The 25,314-nt window shown below is 39.3% G+C and overlaps 1 protein-coding gene across 4 annotated transcripts in view; it reads right to left on the bottom strand.

Moving 5' to 3' along the window:
- TERF1 (telomeric repeat binding factor 1) overlaps window positions 1–24,447 on the bottom strand; it is a 41,594-nt gene extending 17,147 nt beyond the window's left edge. The window contains exons 1-7 of one of the 4 annotated variants that reach the window (XM_043879997.1): window positions 24,102–24,447; window positions 18,051–18,146; window positions 11,880–12,001; window positions 8,075–8,161; window positions 4,771–4,920; window positions 2,656–2,768; window positions 353–412 (exon numbers count right to left, since the gene is read on the bottom strand). In XM_043879997.1, coding sequence (XP_043735932.1) covers window positions 353–412; window positions 2,656–2,768; window positions 4,771–4,920; window positions 8,075–8,161; window positions 11,880–12,001; window positions 18,051–18,146; window positions 24,102–24,405 — 932 coding nt within the window. In that variant the 5' untranslated portion in view covers window positions 24,406–24,447. The remainder of the gene's footprint in view (window positions 1–352; window positions 413–2,655; window positions 2,769–4,770; window positions 4,921–8,074; window positions 8,162–11,879; window positions 12,002–18,050; window positions 18,147–24,101) is intronic. The other 3 variants (XM_043879996.1, XM_043879999.1, XM_043879998.1) reach the window with 3 other exon arrangements.
- Between the last annotated feature and the right edge of the window lie 867 nt (window positions 24,448–25,314).

The raw sequence follows: 25,314 nt of genomic DNA, 5'->3' as shown, positions 1-25,314 counted from the left end.
CTTAAAATCAGGATTTGGGACATTATCAGAAATGTAACCTCCTTCCCTTTCCTGCCCAAGCATCATGCCCTTGTTTCTGATACTATCAAGTTTACTAATTATCTGATTTAAATTCAAGGACTCCCTGCTTGTGTGCTCCTTGCAGAAACAATGTGAAACAACCCAGGATCCGAAGAGGCAGGTCTCCACAGTTTGCCATTTCAAGGGTCTTAATATCTGTTGAGGTAAGTAAGACTTTGTGACATTCTTCAAATCATAGCGTTTGCATGCAGCTATTATAATCTACCTAGGTTTGCATGAATTGCTTCAAAGATTTGAAAAACAGAGAAGAAAAATGTCAAATTTACTTCACCTCAATAAGGATACTGTATCCCCTGAGGATTCAGTTACCGCAGACTGTTTGTCACTAACACTTTAAAAGAAGAAAACATTTGTAAGAATGCAAACATAAGAAATTGTTCATAAGGATAGTACTTTCCACACAGTCAAGTCAAATTTCAATTTATAAAAAGCATCTCTGGAAAGAAACTCTGGTAAAATTAGGACCTTTACAGTACACTACAACATGGCTCATTTTTGCCCAGATGTGCTTTCCAGAGACACCAAATCAACGTCTTTCCCAAACATAAGTTCAGCAGAGGTGATGCTGTAACTGAACATTCACAATATCACTCTTTCAGAAACTCTCTCAAGGAGCTTTATTAATATGAATTTCTTATCCTACCTAGCAGTCTTCAATTGAACTTTTTATAAAATTCTTCTCCTTTGCTATGGTTAAAATTAGCTCCAACAAACACAGCAGGACCATTTACAGCTTCATGCCTTCCTCTGGAATTGTTCCTCTCTACTGAAAGGACATTTCCTCTTCCACCCACCAGTAAATCATCCTTTGAGGCCCAGCTCCATGCTCACACTTTCTAGAAGCAGATCGTCAACTCCTTCAGCATTTAAGTCTATCAGTAAACTTCAACAACTAATTATGTAATGTCTGCTACTGTTTCTGTTTCAAGTCTATAAATCTTATTGCCTCAAACAGTTTATAAGCTTTGCCAAAAGAAAATATTTCTTTCATCTAGTACCGACAGCATAAGCATTTCATCTTTCCTAGCATTTGTCTGACTTCGAAATCACATTTTTGATCCTATCCTTGTTTTACTTGCATCTTATTGATTCTTGCTTTGAAACTGGTGAATGTGAGTCCCAGGATGGTTTTAATATTTGCTTGATTCTTAAACTTTACTCTGTCTCTAGCTTTTGGTTTTTCTCCTGGTGTCTAGTACCCTACAAGATTTAATGTATGTCTGGTAATGAACCAGGCATCAAAGATTCAAAGCTATTTATGAACTTTCAAAGAATTCTCCATCTAGAGAGAAATCTACAGGTAAACAGGTATGTTACTATCCAAGATAAGCCATCCTACAGAAGTATAACTTGGTGCTATGGGAATACAGGAAGTGACAAATGCTCAGAGCTCTGCTAGATTTCTTATAGGTGATCTTTAAGCTAGACTTTGAAGGGCAAACTTTGCCTCCAGCAAAGTCGACTTCTCAAAATAGGTCTTAAAAACTGAGGTCAGTCCTGAGGTGTGACCAATGCCACATCCATCCAATTCAGACTCCAACTCCCACCTCTAAATCAGTAGTTAAGATGGGGGTTCACAGCGCTTAAGCCATGGTCCTGAGAAGAGAGTAATACTATATCCATACAGAGACCACAAGGATTTGACTATTTGGCCTTGGTTTAAGGGTGGATGAAGAGGAGGAATGGACCATAGGTTCATTAGAAAAGATCTCTATAATGGTAGATTTTATTGTCTTCAATAAAGTTAGTTTCTAAAGCCAAAGCAAAAGATAAAAGTCAATTCTGCAAAAGTTACCCTCGAAAAAATCCCTAAAGAAGAAATAATTTTAGAAATTGAATTCTTTTCTCCCAATATGTAGGAATGACACAACCTGCTTCCTTCCAACACTGGAGCAAATCAGTGTCTGCACTTGTCCACCAGATGAAGAGTTAGCTTGCCCTGAGACAAGATGAAGGGCTTCCCTGGTGGCTCAGTGGTAAAGAATCTGCTTGCCAATGCAGGAGACACAGGAGAGGCGGGTTTGATCCCTGAGATGGGAAGATCCCCTGGGATCCCCCTGGCATGCAACCCACTCCAGTATTCTTGCCTGGAGAATGCCATGGACAGAGGAGCCTGGTGGGCTACAGTACACAGGGTCACGAAGAGTTGGACACCACTGAAGCGACTGAGCACGCATGCATGCACAGAGAAGATGAACAATATTTTAACATATCAGAATAACCCTCAGTGCAACAGTCACATGAGGGCATGTAGGATTTGAGAACTAAGGGACACAGATGATTCAGGCTTCCAGCCTCAATATTGTTCTAGAGCTCATATTCCCTGAGAACAGTAAAGGATATCACACTATCTACACAGTACTGTTTTCTCTCTACTCTTGCTTAGCATATGCAACAGAATTTGCATAAGCCATGATGTAACTCTACAGTACTTCCAAATATACAAATGTTAGTCATCAGTAAGACAATATACCTACTGCTCAAAAATTATTTTTATTAATAAGAGCTCACTACCATCACTTTTACACAGATATTACATTCATAAGACAAAAATGTACTAATGAATTTACAAACCTTTTTCCTGTATCCAAATTAGCTTCAGTTGCCAATTCAACATCTTTACCATTAGGTTTATCTTCAGAATATGTTGTTCTTGCTCTTTTAGTTTCCACTACTTTTGCTGCTGCCTTAAAAAAACAGGGATGTGGGAGAGGAAGGAATGCAATAAGCCATTAAAAACAAATAGTATTAAATCAAGCCTTCTAGCTTTTGCTTATCTGTAAAGCTTTTGAGTTCTCCTTCATATCTGAATGAGATCCTTGCTGGATACAGTAATCTAGGTTGTAGGTTATTCTCTTTCATTACTTTCAGGACGTCCTGCCATTCCCTTCTGGCCTGGAGGGTTTCTATTGATAGGTCAGCTGTTATCCTTATGGGAATCCCTTTGTGTGTTATTTGTTGTTTTTCCCTTGCTGCTTTTAATATTTGTTCTTTGTGTTTGATCTTTGTTAGTTTGATTATTATGTGTCTTGGGGTGTTTCGCCTTGGGTTTATCCTGTTTGGGACTCTCTGGGTTTCTTGGACTTGAGTGGCTATTTCCTTCCCCATTTTAGGGAAGTTTTCAGCTATTATCTCCTCGAGTATTTTCTCATGGCCTTTCTTTTTGTCTTCTTCTTCTGGAACTCCTATGATTCGAATGTTGGGGCGTTTCACAGTGTCCCAGAGGTCCCTGAGGTTGTCCTCATTTCTTTTGATCCTTTTTTCTTTTTTCCTCTCTGCTTCATTTATTTCCACCATTTTATCTTCTACCTCACTTATCCTATCTTCTGCCTCCGTTATTCTACTCTTGGTTCCCTCCAAAGTGTTTTTGATCTCATTCATTGCATTGTTCATTTTTAATTGACTCTTTTTTATTTCTTCTAGGTCTTTATTAAACAATTCTTGTATCTTTTCAATCTTTGTCTCCAGGCTATTTATCTGTAACTCCATTTTGTTTTCAAGATTTTGGATCATTTTTATTATCATTATTCTAAATTCTTTTTCAGGTAGATTCCCTATCTCCTCCTCTTTTGTTTGACTTGGTGGGCATTTTTCATGTTCCTTTACCTGTTGGGTATTTCTTTGCCTTTTCATCTTGTTTAGATTGCTGTGTCTGGAGCGGACTTTCTGTATTCTGGAGGTCTGTGGTTCCTTTTTATTGTGGAGGATTTACCCAGTGGGTGGGGTTAGACGATTGGCTTGTCAAGGTTTCCCGGTTAGGGAAGCTTGCGTCAGTGTTCTGGTGCGTGGAACTTGATTTCTTCTTTTTGGAGAGCAATGGAGTGCCCAGTAATGAGTAGTTATTTGATAGTTATAACAAAAGTATCTCTTTACAGACCAATAAAGGGCAGTGTATTGTTTCCCCAAGTAACTGTGACATGACCGTCAGCCACCTGCTTGGTTTATAAGCATCATGGAGAAGGGCTTTTCTTGTAAATGTACTTGATACACACAACGCGCTGCAGAATATTTTTTTCCCCTTTGAGTGTGCTGGGTCTTAGTTGAGGTATGTGGGATCTTTAGTTGTGGCCTGTGGGATCTAGATCCCTGACCAGGGATTGAACCCTGGTCCCCCTACTTTGGGAGTGCAGAGCCTTAGACACTGGATCACCAGGGAAGTCCCTATAGACAATTTTAAGATAAAAGTTTACTTAAAGAAAAAATAAAATGAAAAAAGATTCTAGGTATTTCAAAATGAAACTGTCTCAAATTAATCAATGCTCCAATATAACATATTACAACTTTCTGGAGCTAAGACAGGATAAAATGTGATTAAAAAAAAAAAAATGTCTGTACTAGCCCTTCTTCAGTCCAACTTGACTTTTCCCAAAAATATGCTAAGATTTTCTTTTAAATTTAATTAAATTAAAACTATTTCTTTTTCACTTATTTTTCATTTCATTTTGGTAAGTTTTCCCCTCAACTTTTTATTGTGAAAATTTTCCTCAAGACTTACTTTGAAAAGCTGAAATACTACATAGATCAGAAATAAACTTTCTTTTAGATGCACTAACTGTAACATTTCACCACACTATTCCATAAAATCACTAACTAAATTTCTGATTAGTTTTTAAGGATTTCTATTTCAAGTATTCTCCTTTATTATAACAATGTAAGTCTATGTTTAGAGCTTCTCTGAAATACACATACCTTCATTAGAAATGTTGATGACTTTTCATTTAGCACACAACTCACATAACTCTTAATTTTCTCCATCATGTGGTTGTAGCTGAAGTGTTGAAAAAAGGAATGGAATGTATCTTTCTGAGAGATTATCGTAAGTAATTTCCTTTTAAAAGGCTAAAGAAAACAGAAGAAACAAATCACAAATAAGATACTAGAAATTCTGTCATATTGTTTAGCTGAAGAAAGTCAGTAAACCAAAACTCAAGATTTTACAAATTCTCCCATTTTAAATGCCTACCAATATGTTTTTGACAAAAAAATATTCTATATTTTACACATATACAAAAGGATTAAAATAACTTATAAACCTAAATATCTATGATCAAGTTTAAGAAATAAAACATTATTTATTCAATCGAAGTCTGATTATCATAATCTGATGGCACTCCTTGTCCTTCCTGGCCTTCTTCTCAAGATAAGCAGTATCCTGAATTTAGAACTTAGCATATCCATGCATTCCTTTACACTTGTACTACATATGTATGCATCCATAAACAATGTATAGTACTGTTTAGCATGGTTTTAACTTTATACAAATGGTGTTATACTATGTGTATTCTTCTGAAACTTTCTCTATTCTGCTCAACTCCAGGTTTATGATATTTATCCACACTGATTTGATACTTATAGAATTACTAGTTACTTTCACTGTTAAATAGTATTCTATTGATCAAAAATACCATTTATTCATCTTTCCTTCCAGCCTGTGTAAGTATTTAGGCTATTTTCTATTTCCACAATTCTATTAAACATTTTTCAACATGTCTTCTTGTAAACAGCACAAATTTTTCTTAGTTCTTTCAATGCTGATTGCATAATTAAGCTATAAAGCTTAAAAAAAATTTTACTTCTCAAGCTCTATCTCAGAGCAATTTTCACAGTTGGGCCTGAATTTTTTTTTTGTTTTTATTTTTTAAATGAAGCTTCATGACTTTAAAAGCACACAGTGAAAGTAAGAACAGCTACTCTAGGGTATTTATCTAGAAGTGGAATTGCTGGAATGCATGCTTATAAATTTGCTAAAATACTCTTTGAAGCTTAAGTACCAATTTATAGTCCTGAGAAGAAGGTATAGCAGTGCTATAATTTCTCCACATTTTGAGCCAACTGTTGGTGTTCTAAGACATTTTAATCATTGCCACTCTGAGGTACAGAAAATGTTATTTCAAAATATTACTTGGTGCAAGCGTGGTGCGTGTTTAAGTCGCTACAGCTGCGTCTGACTGTTTTCAGCTCTGTGGACTGTAGCCCACCAGGTTCCTCTGTTCATGGGATTCTCCAGGCAAGAACACTGGTAGTGGGCTGCCATGCCCTGCTCCAGCGGATCTTCCCGACCCAGGGACAGAACTGTCTCTCCTGCGGCTCCTGCATTTCAGGTGGATTCTTTACTGCTAAGCCACTAGGGTAGCCCATATTACTTGGTACTGCCCTAATAACAAGTATTAGTGAGGTTAGCATTTTCTCTTTATGTTTACTGGCCATAAAATTTCCTCTTCTGTGAAGTACAAGCAGAGTGGAGTTTTTAGTCACCTCACAGTGCTAAGGCCAAAAAGTTAAGGCAAGGAACCCAATAAACATCAGGTTTTCAGCTGAAATCTCTGGAGGAGTACATCCTAGGAACAGGGGCAAATCAGAGATAGAATGAGCCTTACTAAAAGCTCTGTTTCTCAATGAATTAAAGTGGTTTCCCTCTCCCCATACCAGTATGTGAAAAGGTACTCAGCTTCATTAATCATCAAAGAAACAGAAATTAAAACCCAATAAGGTAGTACTACCTCACTGCTAGAATGACTAAATACTTGCCAGAGTGACTAAAATGAAAACCACAGACATGGTCTGTGAAGCAACTGGAACTCTCTCACACTGCTGAAAGAACTGATACTGCTACTTTGGAAAACTGTTTCACCTTATCTACTAAAACAATATGTGCATCTATTTATAACCTATCAAATCTATTCCTAAGTATTATCCAACAGAGACACATATATTTGCTGTACAAAAGGCATGTAAAGGAATCTAACGGCCTGGAAATAACTCAAATGTCCATCAACAATACAATGGATAAACTGTGGTATGTTCCTACAATGGCGCAATGAGAATAAGCAAACAATTGTTACAAGCAATGCAGTGGATCTTTCTGACAGAAACCTGCTATATGATTATATTATATAAAGTTCAGAAATAAGTAAAGCTAATCTTGGATGTTACATGTTAGGAGAGGGGTTATTCTTGAGAAGGTGGGAAGGACAGTGACTAGAGAGTGCTGGTAATGTTCTGTTTCTTGATCTAAGAGGTCATCACACAAAGGGTGTTCCTTTTGCGAAAATATATCTACTTACGCTATACGTATTCTTCTAAAGGTATGCCATTGTTCAATTAAAAGTTTACTAGAAACTGTATAAAACTATCTTTACTTCTTTGATAAGCTTACTTGATTCCTACAACACTTTGTTTTTAATACTTAAAAATTAACTTCTATTGACCTTAATATTACACATACACAGAAAGATTAGTGATCACATAAGAAACCATCAGAAAAACAGGCAAGTTACAATGCATTCTTCCATACCTGTGCTGCTCAATACGGCAGCCACTAGTCATGGAGTCCTTGAAATGTGTGAGCCCTGAGTTTAGACTTAAGTGTAAAATACACCTCAGATTTCAAAGACTTCGTATAGCTGTTGCTCAGTATTGGTAGGGAATTGGCCCCAGAACTCCCCTCTGATACCAAAATCCAAGGATGCTCAAGCCTTCTATATATATAAAATTGTGCAGTATTTGCATATAACCTACACACATCCTTCTGTAAACTTTAAATATATCTAGATAACCTATAAAACCTAACACAATGTAAATGCTAGGTAAATAGTTACCAGAGTGTGGCAAATTCACATTTTTCTTTTTGAAACATTTTGGAACTTTTCCCCCTAAATATTTTCCATCTGCAGTTGGTTGAATCCCTGGATATGGAACCCAGGATACAGAGGGCTGACTGTCCAAAAAAGGGAGTGCAAAATACCTCACCAATGCTTTTTCACATGGATTGCTAAAAAAAATTAGCTTCACTTGTTTCTTATTTTTTTAATGTGGTCACTAGAAAATTTAAAAATCACACCACTGGCATTACATTTCTATTGAACTACACTTTTTTTTTTTTTTTTAAAAACTATACTGTTTAAAAGAGAAAGCATTTCTTTTCCCTCCCAATGTTCTTTCAATTTTTCTTATTCCACATAACCAGCTCTAAAATTCTAATGTAAATAATTACCGTGTAAGAATTTGGGTCACCAAATACTCTTTCAAAGACTTCTTCTGCTTCCTTAAAATTGCCATTTTCCATGCAAACGGCTATAGCCTAAAAATCAGAATGACAAATACATACCTTAGATTCCTTTTTAAAATATCTAATTGCTGTTTAATATTAAAATAACTCAGGTAAGGTCTAAACTACTTCATCTAAAATATTCTTATACAATTTAACAATTTTGATTTGATAAATGATATATAATAGCTTTTCAAAGATGAAGTAACTGTGGTCCAAAAAGACATGAAATTTTTCACTGGCCTCTTCTATTTAATTATTAATAAATTAGAAGTTACATTATATATACTGAGGACTCACCAAAATAATAATTTTAAACAAAAGGGAAATAAGACAGGAGGCAGATGGATGGTATCTGAGATGATTAGGAGAGAGATTATATATAGATATATATATATAAAATTTGTCATTTAGGAGCCTAGGAAAATCACTAATAGAAACCCAGGAAGCCAGATGCTTTTGAATAAGCATTTTATAAACAGGCCTTTTTTATTTCCCCCAATTGATTAAAAAAAAGAAAACAAAACTATTTTGTATTTGGGTAAAGTCAGCAAAAACAAGACCGGGAGCTGACCGTGGCTCAGATCATGAATTCATTATTGAAAAATTCAGACTTAAATGGAAGAAGGTAGGGAAAACCATTAGACCATCCAGGTATGACCTAAATCAAATCCCTTATGATTATACAGTGGAAGTGACAAATAGATTCAAGGGATTAGATCTGATAAATGGAGTGCAGAAGAACTATGAACAGAGGTTCATGCAACTGTACAGGAGGCAGTGATCAAGACCATTTCCAAGAAAAAGAAATGCAAAAAGGCAAAATGGTTGTCTGAGGAGGCCTTACAAATAGCTGAGAAAAGAAGAGAAGCAAAAGGCAAAGAAGAAAAGGAAAGATATACCCATTTGAATGCAGGGTTCCAAAGAATAGCAAGGAGAGATAACAAACCTTTCCTATGTGATCAATGCAAAGAAATGGAGGAAAACAATAAAATGGGAAAGACTAGAGATCTCTTCAAGAAAATTAGAGATACCAAGAGAGCATTTCATGCAAAGATGGGCTCAATAAAGGACAGAAACAATACGGACCTAACAGAAGCAGAAGATATTAAGAAGAGGTAGAAAGAAAACTCAGAAGGACTATACAAAAAAGATCTCCACTACCCAGATAACCATGATGGTGTGATCACTTACCTAGAGGCAGATATCCTGGAATGTGAAGTCAAGTGGGCCTTAGGAAGCATCACTACGAACAAAGTCAGTGGAGGTGATGGAATTCCAGCTGAGCTATTTCAAATCCTAAAAGACGATGCTGTGAAAGTGCTGCACTCCATATGGCAGTGAATTTGGAAAACTCAGCAGTGGCCAAAGGACTGGAAAAGGTCTGTTTTCATTCTAATCCCAAAGAAAGGCAATGCCAAAGAATGCTCAAACTATCACAAAATTTTGCATTCATCTCACACACTAGCAAAATAACACTGAAAATTCTCCAAGCTAGGCTTCAACAGTACATGAACTGTGAACTTCCAGATGTTCAAGCTGGATTCAGAAAAGGCAGAGGAACCAGAGATCAAATTGCCAACATTGGCTAGATCATAGAAAAAGCAAGAGAATTCCAGAAAAACATCTACTTCTGCTATACTGACTACTTCTGCCAAAGCCTTTGACGGTGTGGATCACAAGAAACTGGAAAACTCAAGAGATGAGAATACCAGACCACTTGACCTGCCTCCTGAGAAATCTGTGTGCAGGTCAGTTAGAACTGGACATGGAACAAGGGACTGGTTCCAAATTGGGAAAGGGGCACAACAAGGCTGTATATCGTCACCCTGCTTATTTAACTTATATGCAGAGCACATCATGCGAAATGCTGGGTTGGATGAAGCACAAGCTGGAATCAAGGTTGCCGGGAAAAATATCAACAACCTCAGATGCAGATACCACCACCCTTATGACAGAAAGCAAAGAGGAACTAAAGAGCCTCTTTAGTTGAAAGTGATGAAAGTGAAAGAGTAAAGTGAAAAAGCTGGCTTAAAACTCAACATTCAAAAAACTAAAATCATGGCATCCGGTCCCATCACTTCAAGGCAAACAAATGGGGAAACAACAGAAAGTGACAGACTTTATTTTCTTGGGCTCCAAGATTACTGCAGATGGTTACTGCACCATGAAACTAAAAGATGCTTGTTCCTTGGAAGAAAAGCTACGACCAACCTAGACAGCATTATTAAAAAGCAGAGACGTTACTTTGACAACAAAGAACTGTCTAGTCAAAGCTATTGTTTTTCCAGTCGTCATGTATAGATGTGAGAGGTGGACCATCAAGAAAGCTGAGCGCCAAAGAATTGATGCTTTTGAACTGTGGTGTTGGAGAAGACTCTTGAGAGTTCCTTGAACACAAGGAGATCAAACCAGTCCATCCTAAAGGAAATCAATCCTAAATATTCACTGGAACGACTGATGCTCAAGCTGAAGCTCTAGTACTTTGGCCACCTGATTGGGAAGAAGTGACTCATTTGAAAAGACCCTGATGCTCAGAATGATTGAAGGAAGGAGAAGGGGACAATAGAGGATGAGATGGTTGGATGGTATCACCGACTCGATGGACATGAGTTTAAGCAAGCTCCGAGAGTTGGTGATGGACAGGGAAGCCTGGTGTGCTGTAGAACTGGGAAAGACTGATGGCAGGAGGAGAAGGGGACGACATAGGATGAGACGGTTGGATGGCATCACTGACTCGATGGACATGAGTTTGAACGAGTTGATGACGGACAGGGAAGCCTGCGGGCTGCAGTTTATGGGGTCAAAAAGAGAGACTGAACTGACTGACTGATGAAAGTACTTAGAACAATATCTTCAAATAGTAAGCAATATATTATTACATGTTTGCTATGTATTTCACAGTAACTTGCTCAACTTTATACTAGCAAATTTAACAAAGGCTGCTTCACCTTGACCTCCAAAAGTTTGGGATAACATGATAGATCCCTTTGGCCTGAGTTGAAATTCTTAAAAGCAGCAGTCATGTTTTTGCCCATTTTCTTCAGGCTTAATTCTACTTGACAGTCACCACACGATCAATGATTAATTCTTGAGAAGGTGTGACACCACCTGGATTTTAGTTTAACTATGAAAATCTTGAGAACGTGCTTTCCTGTAAGCAAAACATATTTTCCCTTCTATCTTTGGATGATTTTCTTTAGTTTCTCACTCTTCAACAGGCTACTTGTAAAATTCTCTATATAGTTAAAATTTTACATTCTCTCTTTTTAGTTTTACATTCTCTTAATCACAAAAATCCATTTCATTTTCTATCATTTGATAACCTTGAGTGGGAGAGCACAAATCACTGGTGTTTTTAAGTTTAGTGATCTTTAAATAGATCTGATGCACTGTAGCCCGCCAGCCTCCTCTGACCATGAACACTGGAACGGGTTACCATTTCTTACTCCAGGGGATCTTTCCAACCCAGGGATCAAACCCATGTCTCTTGCATCTCCTGCATTGGCAGGTGGATTCTTTATCACTTACGCCACCTGGGAAGCCCCTATTTTCCAAAGTGGGGGCAATATGCACTTAGGTAACAAACATTAACTCCAGTTCTTAGAGTTCATGTCAAATTTCTAAAGAGAATAATTATATTGAATTTTACTAAAGGTTCATTGTCCAACAGTAGCTCTTAAGTTTCTTTAAATGTCATGCTTTTATTTTCTAGGAAAATAATAATTATAAACACAAAGAATACTCATACCTGAATTTTAATTAAATTCTCTATTTCTTCATGAAGCTTGTCATGTTCCTTTTCAATTGAAGCCCAAATCATCAGGGCTGATTCCAAGGGTGTAATTCGTTCATCACTTTCAAACTGTGCATCTTTTAAACCAAAATAAAAACAAGTACCTTAGAAAACTATGAAGAACTTTGTCAATTTTTTATAAATTACTTTCTTTAAATATTGACTGATTGTATTCTATTTGCCAGGCACTGCTCTTATATATGCCAGTTTAGGAAAGGTTTTTCAAGTTAATTTCCTCATTAAAATCAACTTAAAATAGAAAATGCTAGACGAGTTCACAAAACATTTGAAGCTTTTCTCTACTAAAATATTTATTTTAAGGACTTCCTTGGTGGTCCAGTAGTTGAGAATCTGTCTTACAATGCAGGGGACTCAAGTCTGATCCCTGGTTTAGGACCTGGGATCCCATGTGTTGTGGGGCAGCTAAGCCCACATACCATAGGTACTGGGCCCGCACTGAAACTAGAGAAAGCCCACGCATGCAACAAGAGAAGCCTGTGCACCACAACAAAGACCCAGAGCAGCCAATATATATACATATGGGTTGATTTTAAGAGCTGAAAGAAACATTTTATATAAGGTATCACAGTAACAGAATACTTAAATAAGTCTAACTGCAGTGTAACAAACCTCAAATAGAAATCTGATCTTAGCATATACTAACTGAAATCCTTATTATATATTTTGTAGATATTTGAAACAGGCATTCAGGTTCTCTCTACTAACATTCTTCCAATTATAAAGGCTTAAAAATCTAAGGAGTCATTGTTTTACTCCTCTTTCTCATCACTGTATCTGTTGCAATATATCATACAGTGGTTGTAAAAACTTCGGAGTTTATTCCAGACTCTATCACTTATCATCTTTAGGATGCTGAAAACCTATTTCACCTCTCTAAGTCTCAGTTTTCTCACCTATAAAATGCCACAATTGTAAATACCATGTGAATATTTAATGAGATAATATTTGTACTACTGTTAAACTTTCTAAAAATAGAATTTTGATCAGGTTATCCTCATGAAACACTCACTGTGGCTGATAACTACTTAACAAATTACACACAAACTTCTCATTTTGAAATTCAGAACCTTCACCATGTATGTCTTACATGTCTTGCACCTCTAATCGCTAATCTATTCACTAAGTATATATTACAGCTCATTTCAATACTCATCTTTCCTAAGAAGTTTTTCTTGATTGACATTATCCAACCCTTATTGCTAATCTACCTTCCTTCTTATAAATGTGACATACAAAAAAACTGTATGTATGTTAGATCTTAACTTAAAAAACTTTACAGTGTGGAAAAATAAGTATTGTATATTAACACATATATATGGAATCTAGAAAAATGGTACTGATGAACCTACTTGCAGGGCAGGAATAGAGACTCAGATACAGAGAACAGACAGATGGACACAGCAGGGGAAGGAGAGGGTGGAACAAATGGAGAGCAGCACTGAAATACACACATTACCATGTATAAAACAGACAGCTAATGAGAAGTTGCTATATAGTGCAGGGAGCTCAGGCTGGTGCTATGTGACAACCTAGAGGCATGGGATAAGTTGGGAGGTGGGAGGGAGGAGACTTGTATCCCTATGGCTGATTCACATTGTTGCATGGCAGAAACCAACACAACATCGTAAAGCAATTAGGCCTCAATTAGAAATAGATAAATCCAAAAGAAAAATGATAAAAAAACTTTACAGTATAGACTTTCACTTTGAGGTAGGATGATGACACTGCAGCAGGGCAACACTCTCACTATGACCAGAAAAAAAAAATGAGGACAAACTGCAAAATCATGTTGCTGAAGACAGGAAAGAGCTGTGGAAGCTCTGAGAACTAGGTGGAATACATCCTAGAAAGAGATTCCCTCTCAGGTGAGCTGATGATTCACAGCTCTTTTCCTCCCTGGGCTCATCCGCTGAAAAGGCTGAAGATCCAGTGTGCTCCAGGCAGGGAGGCTTTACTGGGGGTAAGAGGAAGAAGAGCTTCTGGTGGTTACCTTGGGGCTAGCATGGTGGACTGGAAACTAAAGGAACTGAAAATACATGGCTACCTTTTCCCCAAAAAGCTTTTGCTGAGTTCTGGGCCAGTGCAGGAAGCTGGGGTGGAAAGTATGGAAAACTTCCAGTTGCGTAGATCTTAAGATAAAGTCCCATGAGAGGGTGGAGCGTGCCATAAACAAGTTTCCCCTTTAAGACATTTGCCATATTTTAAAATCAGGTGGAGCAGGAGACTATAAAGTTAATACGGCAGCCACTAGCTATATATAATTACTGAACAGTTAAAATAAAGGTGGTAAAATATCTCGTTTTATATCAATCATATGTTGACATATATTTTAGAAATACCGGGTTAAATAAGACATTGCTAAAATTCTACCTATTTCTACTTTACTTAATATAGCTATTAGAAAAGTTCTGATTATATATGAGGCATACTTTGGGCTTCCCAGGTGGCACTAGTGTAAAAGAACCTGCCTGCCAATGCAAGAGATATAAGAGAGTCTGGATCGACCCCAGGGTGGGAAAGGACCTTGGAGAAGGGCAAGGCAACTCACTCTAGTATTCTTGCCTGGAGAATCCCAAGGACAGAGGAACCTGGTGGGCTACAGTCCACAGGGTTGCAAAGAGTCAGACACAACTGAGTCAGCTTAGCTCGCATGCATGTGGCCTACTTTATATTTCTATTAGGCAGTGATGCTATACAGCAACCACTAAAAAAATAAGCAGAAGGGTTATATATAGCTGAAAATCCAATATAAATTAAAATGAAATTTTAAATGCTGCCTGAAATATACTGATTCTTGTTCACTAACCCTAGCCTATTATATCTAAGATGTGCTCTGGGGAACTTCAAGATTAAACCATGGAGTCACACACAAAATAGGAAATTTTTTTACCCTTTTTTGATATCTTAAAGATATTAGTCATTTGGACTATGGTAACTTTGTGGTGACTCTTATTACTGTCACACATTACTAGCAACCATCATATTTGTAACCTCTTGTTGAGCTTATTTCAGCACTTATTCAATAAAGGAATATGACTTAAACTATAATATCTCTTTCTCTTGTCCTCATTTATTCTAGATTGTAATGGCCAAGACTGGTTCAGTTTATCAGTAATGGCTATTATTTACAGCACAGTCATTTAAAGGACCTTCTGACGCTACACAAGCCAGAGTTGGATTAGCGAGAGTCCTGAGAGTGGTACTAACAGGCTGGGATTTCCTGTAACACAACAAGTTCATAAGTAAACAGCTTCATGTAATACTGTCTACCACTAGAGACTGTTGGGAAAGCCTTCTGTAAATTGCAAACCCCAATATAAATATGCAAATATTTGCATCAGAAGGTCCTTTAAGTTACCATGCTATAAATATTAGCCATTACTGATAAACTGAACCAGGCTTGGTCATCACAGTCTAAAATAATCTATGAAGACAAAGGAAAGAGATATTATAGTTTAAATCATATTACCTTATTAAGTAAGTGCTGAAGTCAAAGTCGAATAAGAGGTTTCAAATATGCTGGTTGCCAGTAATGTATGACAGTATTAAGAGACACCACAAAGTTACCATAGTCTAACTGAGTGATTATGAGTGATTATGCACTCAACTCCTCACTGCAAAATTCAGACTTAAATTGAAGAAGGTAGGGAAAACCACGAGACCATTCAGGTATGACCTAAATCAAATCCCTTACGATTATACAGTGAAAGTGACAAATAGATTCAAGGGATTAGATCTGATAAACAGAGTGCCTGAAGAACTATGGAGAGAGGTTTGTGACACTGTACAGGAGGCAGTGATCAAGACCATCCCTAAGAAAAAGAAATGCAAAAAGGCAAAATGGTTGTCTGAGGAGGCCTTACAAATAGCTGAGAAAAGAAGAGAAGCAAAAGGCAAAGAGGAAAAGGAAAGATAAACCCATCTGAATGCAGGGTTCCAAAGAATAGCAAAAAGAGATAAAAAAGCCTTCCTATGTGATCAATGCAAAGAAATAGAGGAAAACAATAAAATGGGAAAGACTAGAGATCTCTTCAAGGAAATTAGAGATACCAAGGGAACATTTCATGCAAAGATAGCACAATTAAGGAAAGAAACAGTACGGACCTAACAGAAGCAGAAGATATTAAGAGGAGGAGGCAAGAATACACAGAAAAACTATACAAGAAAGATCTTCACAACCCAGATAATCACGATGGTGTGATCACTTACCTAGAGCCAGACATCCAGGAATGTGAAGTCAAGTGGGCCTTAGGAAGCATCACTACGAACAAAGTCAGTGGAGGTGATGGAATTCCAGCTAAGCTATTTCAAATCCTAAAAGACGATGCTGTGAAAGTGCTGCACTCCATATGGCAGTGAATTTGGAAAACTCAGCAGTGGCCAAAGGACTGGAAAAGGTCAGTTTTCATTCTAATCCCAAAGAAAGGCAATGCCAAAGAATGTTCAAACTATTGCATAATTGTACTCATCTCACTTGCTAGCAAAGTGATGCTCAAAATTCTCCAAGTCAGGCCATGAACTTCTGATGTTCAAGCTGGATTTAGAATAGGCAGAGAAACCAGATATCAAATTGCCAACACCCGCTGGATCATCGAAAAAGCAAGAGAATTCCAGAAAAACATCTACTTCTGCTTTATGGACTACACCAAAGCCTCTGACTGTGTGGATCACAACAAACTGTGGAAAATCCTTCAAGCGATGGGAATACCAGACCACCTGACCTGCCTCCTAAGAAATCTGTATGCAGGTCAAGAAGCAACAGTTAGAACTGGACATGGAACAACAGACTGGTTCCAAACTGGGAATGGATTACGATAAGGCTGTATATTGTCACCCTGCTTATTTAACTTACATGCAGAGTAAATCATGTGAAATGCTGGGTTGGATGAAGCACAAGCTGGAATCAAGATTTCTGGGAGAAATATCAATAACCTCAGATATGCAGATGATACCACCCTTATGGCAGAAAGCAAAGAACTATAGAGCCTCTTGTCCATCTAGTCAAAGCTATGGTTTTTCCAGAAGTCATGTATAGATGTGAGAATTGGACTATAAAGAAAGCTGAGCGCCGAAGAATTGGTGCTTTTGAACTGTGGTGTTGGAGAAGACTCTTGAGAGTCCCTTGGACACAAGGAGATCAAACCAGTCCATCCTAAAGGAAATCAACCCTGACTATTCATTGGAAGGACTGATGCTGAAGCTGAAAAACTCTAATACTTTGGCTTCCTCATGCAAAGAACTGATTCACTGGAAAAGACCCTGATGTTGGGAAAGACTGAAGAAAAAGGATGAGAAGGGGAAGACAGAGGATGAGATGGTTGGATGGTATCACCAACTCAATGGACATGAGTTTGAGCAAGCTCCGGGAGTTGGCGATGGACAGGGAAGCCTAGTGTGCTGCAGTCCATGGGGCTGCAAAGAGTTGGACATGACTGAGTGACTGAACTGAATATTATCTTTAAAACAGAGTATATGGAGCATGGTTTCCTAACAGCAGCATCAGAATCATTTGGAAACTTATAGGAAATGTAATTCATCCTACCAAATCAGAAATTCATGATGGGGAAGGGGATACATCATTCTGTTTCTTAACAAGTTCTCTAACAATTCTGAAGTAAGCAAAAATTTGAGAATCATTGCTCCAAGAAGATAGGGATATTTCCTTTGCTAGCTTTAAATATGCTTGTGTATAGATGTACAGGCCAAATACAAGTGGGCAAACTCTCAAAAAAAAAAGATAGCTCCCATCTCTTTCTGGAGAAGGCAATGGCAACCCACTCCAGTACTCTTGCCTGGAAAATCCCATGGACAGAGGAGCCTGGTAGGCCTACAGTCCATGGGGTCGCTAGAGTCAGACACGACTGAGCAACTTCACTTTCACTTTTCACTTTCATGCATTGGAGAAGGAAATGGCAACCCACTCCAGTGTTCTTGCATGGAGAATCCCAGGGACGGGGGAGCCTGGTGGGCTGCCCTCTATGGGGTTGCACAGAGTCAGACATGACTGAAGTGACTTAGCAGCAGCAGCAGCATCTCCTTCTTCTCATCATCACACCTTCAGACATAGACTGAAATATGTCCCATATAATATAAAAACATACTTACCAAGGGTTTTTCCAGCTGCAATTCTTGTCAAAAATTGACACACATATATAGTTCTCAGCTGATAAGCTGTTAGACTGGACAGTCCATGAATAATAGCTGAAAGTGAATCAAGTAAATTTTATTAAAACATTAAAAAAAAACTTCCAAACTTGGCCCTGCGTACCATACCTCTGTGTGGTTTGTTGAGTAATAAGTTAACAAACATCACCCAAAGATTATCATAAATTTAGAACGGTATGCTTTATTCATAGACAATTTTTAAGAAATTAGAACAAATATAAGTAACAATGAACACTTTACCTTCAAAATAAAACTGATGTTTCATACACAGAATAATAAATCTTTAAAACTACATACTTTCATGGGTACTATTCTGTACTAATGAAAAGGGAGATTTAGATCCAAACTGTAAAATATGTCAAATCACTAGATGGAAACTTATTTTATACCTTAAGATGCCTAATGTAATAGGAAATATATTATTTCTCTCAAGGTTTCAGTTGAATGAGAGTCTGTTTAGTTTATAAAACTTTATTTTAAAAACATGTATTTATATTAATCTCCCCAATATTTGAACATCCAACTAGGTGTCATGCTAGGTAGTAAGTACGTACAATGATGAGTAAACCATAATCCTGGTTTTCAGTGAGTTTACTATGTACAATAAAAGACAAAGATTAAATTAACCAGTCTTGCAGCTGCTAAGCAGATGAAACAAATACTTATTTTCATTTATTTCCTCAATTTTAATATGCCAAAACGTTATGCTATACCAGAGATTATCTGGACCAAATATAGTCATAAAATAACAGGATTCAAAAAGAGAACAAAACTTATATATAAAATTTAAACACAACTTATTCAATATTTACAGAATATCTACTGCTGGCCAATGGTAGGGACTCATGACTGAATGATAGATAGCCCCCTAGGAAGGTTTTAGTCTGAAAAGACACAAATTAAACAAAAAGGTAGGCAGGTGACTAATTAAAATTTTAATGTGTCATAAAGGGTAAGTATGGTAAAGGAGCAAAACAGAAGAAAAGCCCAATCTATTCTAGAGAAGGATTGCTCTTTGTACCTATTAGGCGTAAAACAAAACAATGAAAATCTACCCAAGCTGAAGCCAGCTATCTGCTTTCTCCATACCTGTAACCAAATACTACTGACAGAAAGACACCAGAGGATCTAATGACCAACAACAATAACAACTATATTTAAGCAATTACTAAAATACCAGGCACCTACTTTAAGTCCTGAGCAGTGGTTTTCAACTGGGAGTGTTGTGACTCTGTCCCCAAGGGACATTTGGCAATGTCCAGGGACATTTCTGATTGTCCCACTGAGACATTCTGACTGAGTGGGAGGATGGTGCTACTGGACCTAGTGGCTGAGGTCAGGGATCCTACAACGCACCAGAGAACCTCCACCCTGTCCCCTCTTCACCCTCAAGCATACACAGAATAAAGAATTATGTGGTACAAAACCTCAACATGCTGAGGTTGAGAAACCTTGCTTTATAAATATCAGTTCATTTGCTTCTCTTAACAGCTGTGAGGTAGATGCCATTACTACCATCTTACAGATGTGGAAACTGTGGTGGTATCAAGTCCTTCCTTCAAGGCTTGTGACGATAAACAAGCAGAGCCAGGAATCAAACTCAGACAATTTACAAGGATTCCCTGGTGATCCAGTGGTTAGGATTCTGTGCTTCCACTGCAAGGGGCACAAATTCCACCCCTGGTCAAGGAATCAGGGAACCAAGATCCCACAAGCCATGCGGCCAAAAACACATAGACATACACAGTCACAAAAACAAACAAAAAACCGCAGACAACTAACGATGGAGCCCAAGCTCTTAATCACAATCCTACACTGCCTCCCACGATGGAGATAGGTTAGGAGTATCAGTCTGGAAAAGGCATTATCTGACAAAAGTGAGGTGGGAGAACAATTCTGAGTGTGAATGAAAAAGCTAAGAATTTTCTAGTAAGCATCTAGAGTTGCATATGTTTACATTCTTGAAAAGTGTAGTACATGTAATTCTATAAGAGATAAAATGGAGTCCTGTCAGTCAAAAATGGCATACAGACACAATGTTCAGTTCACAGTTTGTGTATCTGTCACTGATTTAGCAATGCAACTTGGAAAATAGTTTACTCTTTCTGGATTTCTGTGCCTTTAACCTTAAAATAATGGAGGTGGCCTAGATTATTCCTTGGGTCTTGGGCTAGAACCTTAAAAGGTCTTTGTTTTTTGTTTAAATAACTTTTTTTTTAGAATGGTTTTAAATTTACAGAACGTTGTGAAGATAGTCGAGTGCGTGCATGCAAGGTTCCTTCAGTCGTGTCCAACTCTGTGCGCCCATGGACTGTAGCCCACCAGGCTCCTCTGTCCATGAGATTCTCCAGGCAAGAATACTGGAGTGGGTTGCCTGGTCCTCCTCCAGGGGATCTTCCCGCCCAGGGATCAAACCCATGTCTCTTACATCTCCTGCACTGGCAGATGAGTTATTTACCACTAGCGCCACCTGGGAAGCCCCAGGATAGTAGAGAAGTCCCATATAATACTCTCCACCCAGTTTACCCTGTTATTAGCAACTTATATTAGCATTGTTACATTAATTAACCAATATCGATACATTATTATCTAAAGTCCAAGCTTTACTCAGATTTCTTTAGTTTTTACTTAATGTCCTTTTTCCACTGCAGGTTCCCATCCAGGGTTCAGTTCAGTTCAGTCACTCAGTTGTGTCCAGCTCTTTGTGACCCCATGGACTACAGCATGCCAGGCCTCCCGGTCTATTACCAACTCCTGGAGTTTACTCAAACTCATGCCCATTGAGTCGGTGATGCCATCCAACCATCTCATTCTGTCATCCCCTTCTCCTCCCACCTTCAATGTTTCCCAGAATCAGGGTTTTTTCAAATGAGTCAGTTCTTCCCATCAGGTGGCCAAAGTATTGGAGCTTCAGCTTTAGCCATCAGTCCTTCCAACAAACATTCAGGACTGATTTCCTTTAGGATGGACTGGCTGGATCTCCTTGTGTCCAAGGGACTCTCAAGAGTCTTCTCCAACACCATAGTTCAAAAGCATCAGTTCTTCAGTGCTGAGTTTTCTTCATAGTCCAACTCTCACATCCATACATGACTACTGGAAAAACCACAGCTTTGACTAGATGGACCTTTGTTGGCAAAGTAATGTCTCTGCTTTTTAACATGCTGTCTAGGTTGGTCATAACTTTTCTTCCAAGGAGCAAGCATCTTTTAATTTCATGGCTGCAGTCACCATCTGCAGTGATTTTGGAGCCCCCAAAAATAAAGTCTCTCACTGTTTCCATTGTTTCCCCATCTATTTGCTATGAAGTGATGGGACCGGATGCCATGATCTTAGTTTTCTGAGTGTTGAATTTTAAGCCAACTTTTTCACTCTCCTCTTTCACTTTCATCAAGAGGCTCTTTAGTTCTTCTTTGCTTTCTGCCACAAGGGTGGTGTCATCTGCATATCTTTATTGATATTTCTCCCGGCAATCCTGATTCCAGCTTGTGCTTCATCCAGTCCAGTATTTCTCATGATGTACTCCGAATATAAGTTAAATAAGCAGGGTGACAATATACAACCTTGACATATTCCTTTCCCGATTTGGAACAGTCTGTTGCTCCATGTTCAGTTCTAACTGTTGCTTCTTGACCTGCATACAGACTTCTCAGCAGGAAGGTCAGGTGGTCTCGTATTCCCATTTGTTTAAGAATTTTCCACAGTTTGTTGTGATCCACACAGTCAAAGGGTACCACATTACATTTAGTCATCATGTCACTTTGGGCATCTCCTGGTCATAACAGTTTCTCAGCCTTGCCTTAATTTTGGTGACCTCGGGGGTGTTGAGGTATTTTGTAAACTGAATCTCTCTATTGGGATTTGTCTGATATTTTTCTTGTGATTAGACTAGAGTTTAGAGAGGAAGATCACAGTGGCAAAGTCCCACTTTCATCACATTATATCAAGTGTACATGCTATCAACTATCACTGTTGATGCTGACCTTGCATTACTGGGTGAGGCAGTATTTGTCAGTTTTCTCTACTTTCTTCCCCTTTCTATACTGTGCTCTATACAGCCCACACTTTAGGAGTGGGGACTTATGCTCCACCTCCTTGAGGACAGAGTAGAAACATGAATTACCTGGAACTCTTCTACATTGGAGATCTGTCTCTTCTCCCACTTGTATATTTATTCCAGCATTTATTTACATCAGTGTAGACTTTATGGATATTTTTAAATAATTTAGGTTATAATACAATACTACAGTTGACCCTTTAACAATGAGGGGGTTAGAGACACTGACCCTCGAAGCAGATGAAAATTCCAGTGCTGGTTCTCTGAATGCACGGTTTAACCAACCACAGATTGTGTAGTACTATAGTATTTACTACTGAGGGAAAAAAAAAAACTGGCTTGTAAGTGGACAGGTGCAGTTCAAACCTGTGTTGTTTAAGGGCCAACTGCATTTTCATTTTCTTGCTTATGTCTGCTTGGGCTATTGGGAACTCTCGCAGTTGGCTCCTATGCCCCTTTGTGCCCCCATAATTGTGGAGCTTTGTTTCTTTCGCAGTTTTGTTTTGCTTTTAGCACCGCCTTACTTTTTGTCACAAGATGCTCCAGGTTCAAGTTGTATATTTCCAGTCCCTGTCCTGGAATCAGGCCATTTCTATGGAAAATGGTATTGGAAACCAATACCTGAATGCATTGGAAGGACTGATGCTGAAGCTGAAGCTCCAAAACTTTGGCCAACAGGTGAGAAGAACTGACTCATTGGAAAAGACTCTGATGCTGGGAAAGACTGAAGGCAGGAGAAGGGGATGACAGAGGATAAGATGGTTGGATGGCATCCTGACTCAATGGACATGAGTTTGAGCAAACTCTAGAAGACAGTGAAGGACAGGGGAGCCTGGTGTGCTGCAGTCCATAGGGCTGCAAAGAGTTGGACACTACTGAACGACTGAACTGAACTGAACCCTGTCTCTAGTGTTATCTGTGACATAGGGGAAAGGTTCTTGGACTGGAAGATAAGGCAGGTGTCTGGACCAACTTTCTTAACCTATCAATGCTTTAAGTTGTTTAGATCACTCCTCCATAAACTGAGATTACTCGCCTCACTCATAATAACTGTGAAGCTAAAATGTGTCAACATGGTTTTCTGAAGTATTTAATTTTCTATTAAATTCTATCTTGGGGTTGCGGTCTGCTGCAATAAGCTGAAAGCCAACTCCAATAAATATTAATACTGGAGTATCTTTCAGTTATCATTCAAAAAGCCAGCTAGCCTTCTGTAGGCATCAATGTCTTTGCCCATCATTCACAGGCTGTTTTGCATAGGTGGTAGACTTCATTGTCAGTTACTTTCATCCTGAAGCAGCAGGCTCAATGAGGGCTTCTCTTGTGGCTCAGCTGGTAAAGAATCCGCCGGCAATGCGGGAGACCTAAGTCCGATCCCTGGGTTGGAAGATCCCCTGGAGGAGGGAAAGGCTACCCACTCCAGTATTCTGGCTCGGAGAATGTCATGAACTGTATAGACAACGGGGTAGTAACGAGTCGGACACGACTGAGCGACTTTCACACACACAGGCTCAGGGAGGCTTAAAACAGCTCACAGAGTAATACAAAACACTGATGCCTAGGTCTCAATGACTTGCTAAAACGAAAAAAAAAGCTTTCACAGGAGTACCTCAGAAAAAAGCTGGAAATGCAAGCGCCTAAGGAGACAAAAGGAACTGGACACTGGGTTAAGCGCAATTTTGTACATTTTACCTCACTTAATCCTCTTATCACCTCAACGGGTTATTCTCATTTTACCGACTAGTAAAACTTATGAATCTGAGAAAAACTGAGGGGCTGATGAGAGGCGGAGGCGGGATTCGAACCAACGATTGACTCCGAGCCCAGGGCCCTCAGCAAGCAGCCAGACCCCGGACCCCTGAGGTATAGCGCTGCAAACCAGGCCTCAGTCGCCTGCCGCAGTTCCCGCTCCCGGCCCGGGCGCGCCCAGCACTCACCCTCGGCGCTGTCGCGGGTGCGGTGAAAGTCGTCGGAGCGGCCGTCACGGAAAGCCCGGCAAAGCGAAACGCAGAGGAAATCGAGCATCCAGCCGGCAGCTACCGCCTCTGCCTCAGCCACCAGGCCCGGGTCCTCCTCCTCAGGGACCCCCGGCTGTACCTGGCACTCGAGCAGTTCTTGGCATTCAAACTGCTCCTGATCACCTGTCACCGTGTCCGCCACCTGCCCCCCCGAGGAACCCGCATCTTCCCCGTCCGCACGCCCTCGCGGGCTCTGAGCCGCAGAGGCGGTATCCTCCGCCATGTTAAACAGCTCGTACAGCTTCGGGCCTTTCCGGCACAGAGCGACAACTGGCTCGCGCCGCGCGGGGCGGAGCCCACGGGGGAGGGGCCTCTTCCGCCTGAGGGAAAGCACCAATCAAACACCGCTGGGATGGGCGAGCGGCTCGAGCCTGGCTTCGGATTGGCCGAAACCTGCTCCAGTCTCTGGATGTTGAATTTACCCGTCGCCCTGTAGCGCCGCTTTGTTGGTAAACTAGACAAGTCCAGGCTAGAGCCGGAGAGAGGACTGGAGGTGGTTGGTGGTCAGTGGCTCAGTCGCGTCCGAATCTTTGCGACCCCATGGGCTGCAGCACCGCAGGCTTCCCTGTCCTTTACCATCTCTCGGAGCTTGCTCAAACTCATGTCTGTTGAGTCGGCGATGCCAGCCAACCATCTCGTCCTCTGTTGTCTGCCTTTAGTCTTTCCCAGCATCAGGGTCTTTTCCATTTTAACTAACCGTGTTGTTCTAGACGATGTTGCATTTTAGCACCAGAATAGAATAGTTCCCCAGGTGGGGAAAGTGTTTTAACTAGAAAAATAAAACATTTTTAACTTTTCCAGTTAAAATGGAAAAACATTTTACCTGTTTGTGCTTCAAAAGAGATAGATAATTAAAATGTCACTATTTTTCTAGCGTAACACTTTAAATCCTAGTATACTAGGATTTAACAGTTACTATGCAATCAGGAAGCAAAACTCTTTCAACAGACAGATCCGTGCTTTTCCAGTTTAAGAAGCGTCAGATTCTGTCCCGAGGCTTGTTGGGCATCACACCTATAATTTTTGTCCTGTAGGTCTGGATTGGGATCCTTGAATTTGCAAGTCCTTTGTTTGCAGGTGAGTGATACTAAGGCTGCCAGGTTGGGGACCAAAATTTGAAATTATTGCTCTA

This window comes from Cervus elaphus, chromosome 21 (genome assembly GCF_910594005.1).
Source record: "Cervus elaphus chromosome 21, mCerEla1.1, whole genome shotgun sequence".
NCBI classification, from domain to species: Eukaryota; Metazoa; Chordata; class Mammalia; order Artiodactyla; family Cervidae; genus Cervus; species Cervus elaphus.
Note: the sequence above shows the minus strand (reverse complement) of the source record. Positions and strands in the feature narration are given on the sequence as shown.